We start from the raw sequence: 12,500 nt of genomic DNA, 5'->3' as shown, positions 1-12,500 counted from the left end.
CTTGAACTTTAAATAAAATGTTATGCGCTCCAGGGAAGAATGGAAGTAGGCAGTGTACAGACGCCCACTCTCCGAATTTACCGTTAGTAATCTTGTTTCGAAATAATTTTGCAAAAATTAATGAGTGATTTACGGTGACCAAATCATATTTCTTTGGAGCTAAATTTCCAAAACGGTGGTAAATGAGGCAGATTCCAAAAGTGCATTGAAGAGTGTCTGATAGTTTTAAAATTCCTTAGATTTATAGCACAGAAGTACTCTTTAAAGGAAAGCATACCTTTGCAAGTCTTCCAACCGGGTACGGCTCTGATCTTCAGAGCAACCCCGATCGTTGCCAATGAGCTGTTTATATTTTCCTCGATATGTACACATCTCAAGTCTTCCAGGGCAAAACGCTCTATAGATTGTTCTTGAGAATAGCTAGGCTGGTCCGAGCAAGGCATTGAGATTATATTGACTGGTAAGGGGATAGCCTGGGACGTTTTTTGAACTGAGCAATCTTTTGAATCGTGCAATATTCACCTCGTGAAGATTTGTCAGGAGCGCTTTCAATTCCTACAAATGTATGTAGAATCGATTTCCACTTTACACTCCATAGATAACAATTCCGCTCGTACTTTAAAAGAAAAACCGCTTTGAACATCAAAAAAATTTTTATTCGTATCTTTTACCATGCACAAAGTACACACGAACTCATCGTGAAATCTCCCACCGTGTTGATGGGGAGAAACAAAAATGAAAGCCAATTAAAACTCGTTGTTTCAATGATGTAATGATAGAGGGGTAATACCCAATCAAACATTTTCCATACATTCCAGGAAAAATCCCGCGGTATTGAACACGATTAACAACGGTAAATCACAGACGCTCCTCTCAGATTTTTGTTCGGAGAGTGGACAGCGGTGCACAGGCTAAAATGGAAGGGGCCATTTGGATTTTACTGAACCCGTGAATGGGATCAAAGACACCAACCCACATCATTTCCCATTGTGAAAATCTATTTAATTTATGAAATATGGTTTTATAATCAATCAATCTGATCAAGACAGTATAATGAAATGAAATTATCCTTGTAAAATAGCTTACTACATCATACATTTATTCAATTTATTATACTGGTAATATTATAATTAACAAATTAATCTTTTTTAAATATAAGTTTATCTTTCTTAATTTCATGGACATAAAATTGATTAACTTTTTTCCAGAACAGGACAGAACTTTTTTATATATTATTCAAGAAAGGACTTACACTTACTAGGGTTGTACCTGCCTCGAAAATTTCGATCCGCTTCGCAAAATGGATCAAAAATTTCCGGGCAGGTACAACCCTAACCATTTACCAACGCTAACATTAGGCCTAAAAACTTTTGTTTAGGCCTAAGCTTAGCTTAAAGAATGTTTAGGATTTTTTCTGTATTTCTATTCCTTTTCTTTCGTTTTACAAATTAGTGTAAGCCCTAATAAAGTTCATCTGATGTATCCAACAATGGACTCCCAAATTAGCCAGCCCCAACATGAACAATATATATAAACATTAACATATTTTATAACAATAAAATACCAGTGATAAATGAACAGACATGGTTATTGTTCTCTTTGGGTACTGTTATCATTGTTAGTAATGACAAAATGAAACAATTTGTAACTGATACCTAGTCTAAACATTGTCACAAAGTGAACTCATCCCCTTTGTCACGAAATTGTCCTATCTGAGGTTAAAAAGCTCATTAATATGCTTTGGGACACTTTTTAGCAAAAATAATAATAATAAATAACTAAATTACAAAAAAACTTAAAAAAAAAAAAAAAAAAAAAAATAATAATAATAATAATAATAATAATAATAATAATAATAATAATAATAATAATAATAATAATAATAATAATAATAATAAATAGGACCCGGTCCAAAAGGGAGGTCTATGCTTTGTCCTTTCCCCTCAACAGGTGACACAGCTAATTAGGAATAGTATGTTTTGGAACAGGTTGTTGGAATGGAAATAACGAGAGCCTTATGTCTATTTTTTAGCATGTAGCGTGACATCAGATAAACTGGTTTCAAGTGAAAGCAGCCGGTGGGGCAAAGGCGGATGAAACACTAGTGTAGCAACACAGAAAACATGTGAAAAACTATTCTTGTAATTAAGTCTTAATACCGGTATCCAGCTGCAAAGGTTCCAGATTAACATACCGCTGAAGTTCTGTACTGGCGATTTCGTCATGCGGTCAACAGGCAAGATTAGGGTAAATATGTCATTCATAACATTCCAGAAGGCTGAATCCAGCATTTTCACATGTTTTAGCTGCATCGCATTGCGTCATTTGCCCTCTAGTGGAAGTTGGGCTTTGAATCAGCAAACGAAATAAAATGAGTAACACTGAAGCCCCAACATAGAACCCATCATTTGGTTGCTCCACTGCAAGTTTTAAAATCGGATTTTCATCGAATTCTATAGGACGAGAGGCTGTTTCAAGTCTCTCGCTATCGGAAATCTTCTCCTTCGCGGCTGTATTTAATTTATTTGTTATTGTTGCAGTTGTTTTGTCACAGAGGGAGGTCACAGAGGGAGGTCAAATGTATTGCTCAAAGGGGTGTAGTACATTGTCTTTTAACGAATGAAATCACCGCCTCGTAATTCTATTGTCCATTTGCTGCACAGAAAACTAAATTCCGAGTAATTATCTGAGAGATTACTACAAAAAATGTCCCTTGCCAAAAATCAGCGTGTCAGTGCAAATAAGTCACGAATTCCGCGTATGACGTGTAAAAACCGAGATGCGCATGCACGGATGACGTAATTCAAGATGGGGCTGAAAAATCAAAGCTTACCAAAGCTCACCCTATGCACAGGATACCCACAATTAGTAATTGCGTTCTCCCAGTGTCGAACGCAATAAGTCATTGGTCACCACTGAATGCGACTTACATTTACGTCAAGACCTCCAACTGGGCGGTAATCTGGGACTTGTTTTGTCTTGTCAGACAAGCCCAACAGGACGGAATGTCAGAGAGTAGAGCAAAAGAGGTAAAACGGTGTCGAGTGCTCTGAAGTTTTTCAGTACACCTTTTTCCAAAATGGCCACCAATTAGATATTCTTTTGTTTTCATTCAAATTAGAACTTGATGCCTCGTTCAAGGCAAAATATTCTTTTGAATTTTCAGCTCAAGAACGAGGCATCAAGGGCTAATTTGAATGAAAACAAAAGAATATTTAAATGACAGCCATTTTGGAATAAGGTCTATATTTCGAAATAATCACCATTCCATTTTTCAAAGAAAAACAAAAATTACGCTAAATGTTTTTTTTTTCTTTTTTAACGGCTAACTACTACTTTTTTTGCCATTTTCAAGCCTAGCGGTTATCTCTTTTTTTATGTCTCATGACTTAAAGGAGAACTGAAGATAAAAATGAAATATTTTTTCCTTCGCCGAGTTTGTCGTGCCTGACTTGGTTAAAGGAAATATTCGAGTATTTGAGGGGTTCCTTACATTTTGACGTTTTTATGAGGCCAGAAAGATCCGTATTGGTCACTCGATGGAAGTCCGCCATTTTGGCTGTACTATAGCAGGCTTGGGCGCTATGCGTGACGTCATTGCGCTCACTTGCTTGAACGCGGGAAACTTGAAAAATGGTTCAGGGCGCTATTGTGGGCTGTTCTAGTAGAACTCTCATCGTTTCCCTCTTTAAAATGGAGTCCTTCTCGAAGAATGGATCATCCGAATTTAGAAGAAAAAACTAGCCAAATATCCAGCCCTGTCACATCTGTTCGGATCATTTCGAACCCTCCTGTTTTGAAGGTGTCTTGGCCACAGCAGTCGATGCGACAATTGCATGTAATTGATGAAATGATGAATAACTTTGCGACTCCATCGATTCCATTTATGCCCAGTGAGTAAGTTATGTTTTCTTTAGTCGGGAGATTTCAGTGGCAAACCAAGCGCCGGAGAAATGAACCGAAAGGTTGTTTTTGCAAGCAACTGGGACACGTTATTTCGTGATTGGAATTCGCACTTCAGGCTGGGTTTTATAAACTCGACAACGATCAAAAAGATGTTTAATTGAAGTTTGAAAATTCGCAAAACTACGAACAGAGCTTATGTGTTTACATACATGTTGTTCATTAATCGCAGCACTCAGACCCGCGATGGCAGTTTATAGCACTTTTCTTTGTAAACACGGTCGAAAAGCTAGAATGCTGCGTTACACAACGAATAGTTTCTCAAATTGAATCGAAATGACAGACAAAACAAAAGCAGCCAACAGAATCTCTTAGTAATCAAGTTGTTTTAATTGCCTTTTGAATACAATCAATTCACCTGAGATTTGTTCATAGCTCCTCTATCTCGCGGCAGCAGATGCATTCCTTTTCTTGCTGTCCCGGCCTCCCAGTTCAAGCAAAAATCACAGCTGCACCAAGTCGTATTTCCCCATCTTGAGTCTTCCCTTTCGGTTGCTTCCTCTTCCTCCGATCCTGAACTTTCTCGCATTGGATCGAAAAAACGTGGTTCAAGTTCTGCCATAAACTTACGTGTATTAACGACGAAGAAAGCGGAGTACTATGTTGAGACTTAACGATAACAGAAGATTTCAGTGAAAACCAGCTGCTTGCTTGTGCGCAATGACGTCACAACATGGCGGCTGACATTCCTTTTTTGGAAGTAACCGGAAGGAAAAGCAAACAAAATGGCGGGCGTTCAAATTGGAAAAACAACCAAAGATTTTGGGCAAATTCAAGGCCTTTCAAGATGAAAAAGGATTTTTCCTGTTTGTTTAGGTAAAGGACGTTATATTTCGATAATAATAAGACACAAAAAAATTTGATTTTCTAGCCTTCAGTTCTCCTTTAAGGTTAACACCACAGATATGTCCTGAAATGCCCCTAATTAGATGCAAGCGGATTTTAATAACGCTAACCTTGATTTACTCTTTCCTTATTGTTGAAAGGTAGCAAAGGCTTAGACTTAAAGCGACACTTCGTGTTTGGATGTCAAAATTCTATTTTCTTATGTTCATTTCTGGGCGTAAGCGTAACGCCATTAATATTGAGACCCTTTAGAAAACATCATGCGTGAGTGCCGTTTAGTTAGAAATAAACTCTACGGGAGTGACGACATGTTCTTTTTTCAGTCCATTGACTTTGATATTCGACTCTAAAATCAACTGTTTCTTGTGCGCAAACGAAGCCGTCTTGTAGGTCTTCTGCTAGCAGGAAATTGACCATGTATCACATTGCATTCTAACGAAATAATGTTTAAGCCGGATGCAGGAGCTCAGAACACACAAAAAAAAAAAATATAATGGAAAGGAGTGTTTTAAGCCGTGAAAATATTTTGAAAACAAATCATCCCTATTGACCATCACTCCAGTTGCTATCTGACTTCTCTCATTGCTCGCGAGCTGAATGAGCCAAGATAGTAAGAAAACTGCAATGAAATAAGCCTGGCCTTGAGATACAAACACTATCAAAAGATATGTAAATGTGCGTCATTTCCTTGCTACCAACGTGTCGTTTGGTTCAGTGGACAAGGACCTGAGAACAAGGTTAGGTTACGTCGTGCGCCGGGCCGAGCCACGAACTCTAGTCCCTGTGTACAACCAGAGCGTTGTGTCTAGAGTTCAATGTTAGTGTAGTAGCCTGTAGTAACGTTGCTCAGACCGCCAAGGAGAAGAGCTAAATTGAAGAATTTCAACGATTATCTGCAGAACCTATACCGTAGAGAACTTTCCTAATCCCCTTTGCTACAAAGGTTTGTCGAAGTTTACTGCTGTGACCAGTTTTATTATATTACCGGGACGTTTCCTACTTTTCATCCGTAAGTCAGTTCTACAACAACAACAACAACAATGGAAGATAAATTGAAAGAATAAATGTCATCTTGTGATAACATGTGACTTTGATGTGTGTCATGATTTTCATCACCTTCATGATAGCCCTCGCCTTGAAGATGAAACATGATAGCGACAGAACTGTCATCTTCTCTGGAATCACAAAAAAAGCGACGTAGTTGTTTATAAGCCATTACTCCTTTCTTTGTCGCATTTTGAACATTGTAATCAGCTGACAGACAGGATGAGGATTCTATTGACTTCTTATTTGGTATGGCTAATGTTCCTTTCGGCGAAAGGTAAGATGCTATTCTCCGATTTCCCGATTCAGTATACGATTCTTCCGATTCTACCATTATTCCAATTCTCTAAGTTCAATACGATTCTCCGATTTTCCCGATTATAGCTAGTATTGCGTTTCAATATTACTTAACCAGTCCACCCGGTGAAAGTCAACTTGCACATTTTTGAACTTTTATTTACAGCATCATACACTGTGATTACACTGTGCTTCTCATCTATTGTACTCGCGCCTTAACAATTACTTCATTTTTCCTTTGCATTTTAACCGTTCATCGAGAAGTTCATTACGTGTTTCGATCAGAAACCACTTGAATACTTTAAACTTGAGTTCAGCCATTCGATTGCTCGTGTGTTTAAACCTGTTAAATAAATATAACTGAGCCCATAAAAAATAACTCGCATTTTCTCACGATTACTTTTGGTTTGGTTAAGTCCCAAGAATAATACAACACCAAAACTCCCGTATGTCAACAAAAATATGGGCGTGGCTGACTAGGGTCCTTTAAACTGAAGGATTTTCTTCATATTAGGTGGAAAAAATACGCGATAAAAAAGAAACGAAGCATGCCATATAAACCCAAGTAGTGATGACATATGTGAGAGTTGCACTGCGACTGAGCTATATCCCCGCTATCAAGTCAAATTTGGCATCAAAACAACAACGGTTACCGTATTCAAATCGATTCGGTTTCGTCCGAGTTTATACGACACCCGAGACTGTAGCGTTTCCAAAACGCTTTACTTTTGCCAGCGTTTTCAAAACAACGCGACATTTCCGGCAATAAAGAACTCGACATGCGCCGTGTAAGCGAAATTAAGCTTTAACCGCACCGAAAGCGAGTCGATTGCAAATGAAGCCGCTTCCGTGTAAACGCTGCCTTAGACCAAATTTTTAGTCCTTGGTATCCGAGTTGGTACATTCTTTTGGATCCTTCTGCAGGGAATTTACTCTTTGTGTAAACATTTTTTTAGTGCGCTAATACATTTCGTTCAAATTTGCATGACTTAATTCGTTATTTCTGTTAAAATCAGTCATTGCCTAATTCATTACATAGATAATCGCTAGTTGTTGTCCTTCAGTAGCATTTGGAGTAATGATCCCAAGTTCGAGTGAGGCCTAACACTACTGTGAAGTTTTTGTACCCAATTATTCCATCAGGGATCAACCCTAGTATTGGAATTGGGCCCTCACAAGGACAGAGAAAAACTCTGACCAGGGTGGGATTTGAACCCACGACCTTCGGATTAGATCACCGCTGCTATCAGCGGGACTCTAATCCGAATGATGCTCTAATCCGAAGGATTAGATCACCGCTGCTATCAGCAGTGATCTAATCCGAAGGTCGTGGGTTCAAATCCCACCCTGGTCAGAGTTTTTCTCTGTCCTTGTGTGGGCCCAATTCCAATACTAGGGTTGATCCCTGATGGATTAATTGGGTACAAAAACTTCACAGTAGTGTTAGGCCTCACTCGAACTTGGATTCATCATTACATAGAGCCAATAGCTCTTTTATTTCTAACAATAGAAAGATGGTTCTCAACTTACAGACTTATATACCCTTTAATGGCATTCGTCATCCTTGGCAGGTAGTTGCCTAATGATTGTTCGATCTAGTCCGTCTCTATAAATATACTTACCTGTTTGTATAAATATGTATTGTTTTGTTTATAAACTCTTTATTCATTGTTTTTACTTCGGTTAGGTAATGTCTTTAAAGTGGAGATGTGTTCGACGCCAGAAATCCCATTTACGACTTACATTGCAAAGCCCGAGAACTACAACCGAAATTACAGGACTGGCGAGACAATCACTTTGGCGTGTAAGAAAGGATTTAAAGAAGTACCAGGTGGTAACCCCATAAGGATCTGCATTAGCGGGCGATGGACTCAGTTCCCTTTTGAATGTGAAGGTAAAGCTTCTCTTTGCAATTTGTAGGGTGTGTTTTTTTGGGAAAACCCGAAAACGGATTCTTGAATCCAAAAACAGTTTTTCGTTTTCTTTTTTGGCGAAATCCAAAAACGGATCATGAATCCAAAGTATCCACTCCTCAGGAGGATACTTTGGATCAAATCTAAATCCGGATTCTTGACATTCATCACTTAAGTGTTTTTATGGGAAAAGATTTGAAAAGCGTACTTTTGACAAGCGGTTTTCAATGCAAAATTGATACACAACAGCTACCGTACATGAGAGTTCTGCCCAAATGGTTTTCTCAGTTTTACTGTACGATCGAAGACACGAGTAGGTCGAAAATAGTAAGGTTTCCTGAAAATTTCACACCAGAAATTACTCTTAAAGTTTTTCGCAGCAATATTATTCTTAGCACATTTCCTACAACTAAAAAGTAAACTGCAAAAATATCCTCTGTAATCGATTTGTACCGTTTAGTACGCATATTTTTCGCCATTTCTTTTTATCGATCGCTAAACTACTTTTTTCTGGTGGCATTTTCATTAAAGAATTTCCCCAAAACAAACCAGTTAACCCCTATTTTATTTTATTTTTTTTTGAAATTGCACGCAACTATGGGTTTGTTTGTTTGCGTTGTTATGTTAAATAATCCTTTTTCGGATTTTGCGGTCATTTTTTGACTCTGAAGAATCCATTGATCTGAATCACAAATCCGTTTTTAGATTTTCCAAAAAAACGCACCTCAAGTCAGTGTGCCAGTGAATCACCTTTGGCTGGGTCTACGAATGGACTTGCATGATCCTATCCAGTTCTCTCTTGCTCAACCGATAGCGTTGCTCTCTCAAGCCAGATACGTAAAATAATATCCAATATGGCCAGAGAACTGAGGGTGCTAAATGTCAACCGCTGTATATGGTACTTATATTCTTGGGTTCGCTGTTTTAAGGAACTCATGCTTGCAGGAGGACAATACGTCCTGCACGGACAAAGTGCACCCTAGAATGTTCCCCGGAGAGTGGATGCGGCTCGGATAAGTACGCGTGTCTTTGCGATGGAAGTTGTGGTTACAGCTGCGTGGAGAAAGGTAAACATATTTGAAACTCAGCTTCAAAGAGTAAAAGCCTGAAAGCCTCAATCTCAAAGAGTTCGTTCTTTACAATTATCCAAGGGTTTATTTGAGAGACGAATGATAAAATTCGCTGAAGCATTGTAATATTGTACTTTAGAAGTACTTTTAACCAATAAGTCATAGTACATAATTTGGTAACATGCCAGCCGCGTTATTTTGATTTGAACGCACTTGTTTTGGTCACAATAACCTATTGTTTGTCATCTGATTTTCCCCAACGTAATAAGTCTTTTTTGGACTGGAACAACAAACAAACAAACAAACAAACAAGCATCGGTTGTCCAATGAATGGAGTACTACTCCCAGGGGCCGGATGATATTTGTCGGTTCAGTTTTCTAGAAATCAGGGTTTAGAGAATTTGACAAGGCTAAAGACTTTGCTGTCTGTTTAGTCAAAAAGATATATCATTCATAAAATTACGTACAGCACTCGGCAATGGGACTTTTTCTAGTTGAAATCATGCGCGAAAAATGGATATATAGTGAATTGAAAATGCTGCAAAGCTGCAATCAGGGGCACCCAACGACCAATTTGTTGTAAAATGTATTATTATACCCCAGTTAATGAAAATAAATGTTATTAAGGCATTTTCAGGTGTTTTTCAGTGTTGCTGGGAAAACATTATCTGTTCCTTTTTCCCAGCAAGACACATAAGAAATTTCCCAGCCAGCTAGATAAAATTGGTTGGTTTCCCAGCCAGCTGATCAAATTTATTTCCCAGCCAGGAATTCCGTGCACTTTCAAATCCCTCGATCCAAAACGACCGAACAAAAGCGACAAAACCGGGACAAAACAGGTTTTTTTCCGCAAGCGCAATCACTCTGACCAGCCGTCGTATGTTTGTGACTACTCTCTGGGAGAGGGAAGGGGTTCTTTTTTTTTTTTTTTTTTCAGTCGTCCTCAGTCTTCAGAGTTTCTACAGCCAGCTCGGGTTGAAATGCTAGAAAAAGTCAGCAATTCCCAGGCAAAACCTCTATCAATAACAAAATTTCCCAGCCAGCTCATCGAAACACCTGTATTTTTGCCAGCCAGCAAGATTCCTCTGGGGAACAGATAATGTGAGGAACAGATTCGTTGGGTGCCCCTGTGCAATGTCATCTGCTACCGTCACAGATTACGATCAGTTCCTTCATAAATCAGTCAAGCTGGCCGCTTTTCTGGAGGCAGTCGTGTTTTGTCACGCAAACAAATAAAAATGACCGAGGGAGGCTTGGGAAGAGGAATGAAAGTTGTAACGGACGCGTTCAGAATCAACAAATATGCGAACGCATTATTGAAAGTGATATGACAGGTGGTTACACCGTTTTTATGGCTAATGTAAATAAACACTTAAATAACTACAGTGACGGCGTGGGAATGTTTATGTGCATGTCGAATTCAATCAACTTTTCGGAAAGGAAACCGCTAAAAAACTACTGTATTTACTTTTAATTTAGGTTGCTTTCGATTGGGAAATCCGGATCTGGATTGTCGGATTTCCAATTGAACACAAAATCCGAAAACGGATTTCGCAAAGGATTTTGTTAATTAAAATCCTTTCCCGACATGGATTTCCAATTAGTGAATCTACGACAAAATCCGTTTTCAGATTTTGAGTTCGATTGGAAATCCGAAGATCCAGATTTTAAGATCTAAATCCGGATTTCCCAATCAAAAGCGTTCCACGTTGACATTTCGGTCGATGGTATGTTTTCATCGTAGTCACAAATTTTGGTATTTTTTTAACTTTCCCGTATCCCATACCCTTTGCCAAACCTAAGGGATTTTATTGGCTGGAAGTATGAATCACGTGTAAGTTAGGTTGCGTCGCACAAGGCAAAGTATAACTCAGTTCTTAATATTAAAAATGGGGAAAGATTGAAGGTAAGCGTCTCCAATTTTGAAGTAAAAAACCCAGCATTTTCCTTCATTTGTTGAATTATCTTTGACAAATATGTTATAAAAGCAACAGAGAATTTTTTTTTCCGTGGGAGGGAGTTGGGAGAATTCTCGACATTAATGCAACCCTCGACTGCGTCTTGGGTTTGCATAACTGTCTCCAATTCTCCCAACTCCCCCTTGTGTTTAGATGAGGCTATGGAAACACGGAAAACGTCCCCTATTGCTTAACTGGATAATGGCGTTGTATGCCTGTAAGGCGGACCGCGTAGTATGTTCTTCTTGTTTGTAGTCGCAAAAAAAGGTTCCGTAACCCGTGGAATGAAGTGGTCTCTGTTTGTTTCGCATGGAAGTCACGTCGGGTAGGGGGGACACAGCCATAAATTCGCTTCAAAAGCTCCCATCGCCTTGATCACCTAGATCATTATCGAAAGTTGCGCTAACCATTGCGCTTCCTTCATCGCCGGCTGAGTTGCAATTTATAATTAAACTCTGAAATCGCACAGCTATTTTTAGATAAAGCGTCCATTAAGTGGGATTAATGCATGTACGTCGTATCTCACAGATATTTTTCATCGTGACCCGTAGGAAGAAAACAGCTGTGAATGTTTAAGTTATCAAACGAAGAGTTCAACCGGCCAGTGAACACTTTGTCTAAACATCAAATTTTAAGCAACTTTCACTTGTACGATATTCGTTAAAATTCATATAAAATCTAGCCAAAGTTCTCACTCAGATAAGAGTATTGCACTCTTTCGAAGATATTATGGTTCATTACCTAGAGTTTATGTTATGTTTATTGTTTGTGAAATTGTACACTACATAATCAGGATAATTATAAACAAGCAATACTACTAAAGGACTAGTGAGGCGCGTTCGTATGAAGGGTGGTTGTTGGACAAAAATGTTTTTTTGAACGTGTCGCATGTTTTTAGGCCAAAGTACCATCCAATTGGTCACTTTGCATGTTAATGGCCTCAGGTGCAATTGAATATGGCTGGTTTCATGTTATCTGGCTAAATTTTATTCCCTCGGTTTGCATGTTGATGGGCGATGATACGATTCAATTGCGCAGTCTGTATGTTTTCGGGCTTGAAGTAATTCATGTCGTCGTTCGCTTGTTTATGGGCCAAGTGCTTCACTTCATTTGAACAGTTCACGTGTTTTCGGGCTGTTGCGATATCCTCTCCTTGACTTGTCAGCGTAACATTCCTTTAGTTTCATAGCCTGCGTACGAGGATAGTCTGACGTCCGTGGAGAATCCTCAGCCTTTTTGTCAACGGTATTCTTGCTCACATTAACGGGTATTTCATACATGGTACATCCATGAATCGGTATTTTCATGTAATGCTCAAACACTACAATTAAGTTGCCTGATTAGAATATTTTTATTTCAAAACTCAAGTTTTATTCTCTTTCCCCTGAGTCACGTAAGAAGAGAGTCCT

The 12,500-nt window shown here is 38.7% G+C and overlaps 1 protein-coding gene across 1 annotated transcript in view; it reads left to right on the top strand.

The window, feature by feature from the left end:
* The first annotated feature begins 5,973 nt into the window (after positions 1–5,973).
* Positions 5,974–12,500, top strand: part of LOC138037361 (sushi, von Willebrand factor type A, EGF and pentraxin domain-containing protein 1-like) — a 149,598-nt gene continuing 143,071 nt past the window's right edge. The window contains exons 1-3 of the mRNA XM_068883301.1: positions 5,974–6,130; positions 7,838–8,044; positions 8,993–9,130. Coding sequence (XP_068739402.1) covers positions 6,076–6,130; positions 7,838–8,044; positions 8,993–9,130 — 400 coding nt within the window. The 5' untranslated portion in view covers positions 5,974–6,075. The remainder of the gene's footprint in view (positions 6,131–7,837; positions 8,045–8,992; positions 9,131–12,500) is intronic.

Source organism: Montipora capricornis, chromosome 2, assembly GCF_036669925.1.
Source record: "Montipora capricornis isolate CH-2021 chromosome 2, ASM3666992v2, whole genome shotgun sequence".
Taxonomy (NCBI): Eukaryota; Metazoa; Cnidaria; class Anthozoa; order Scleractinia; family Acroporidae; genus Montipora; species Montipora capricornis.
This window is presented reverse-complemented; position numbering and strand designations above follow the sequence as displayed.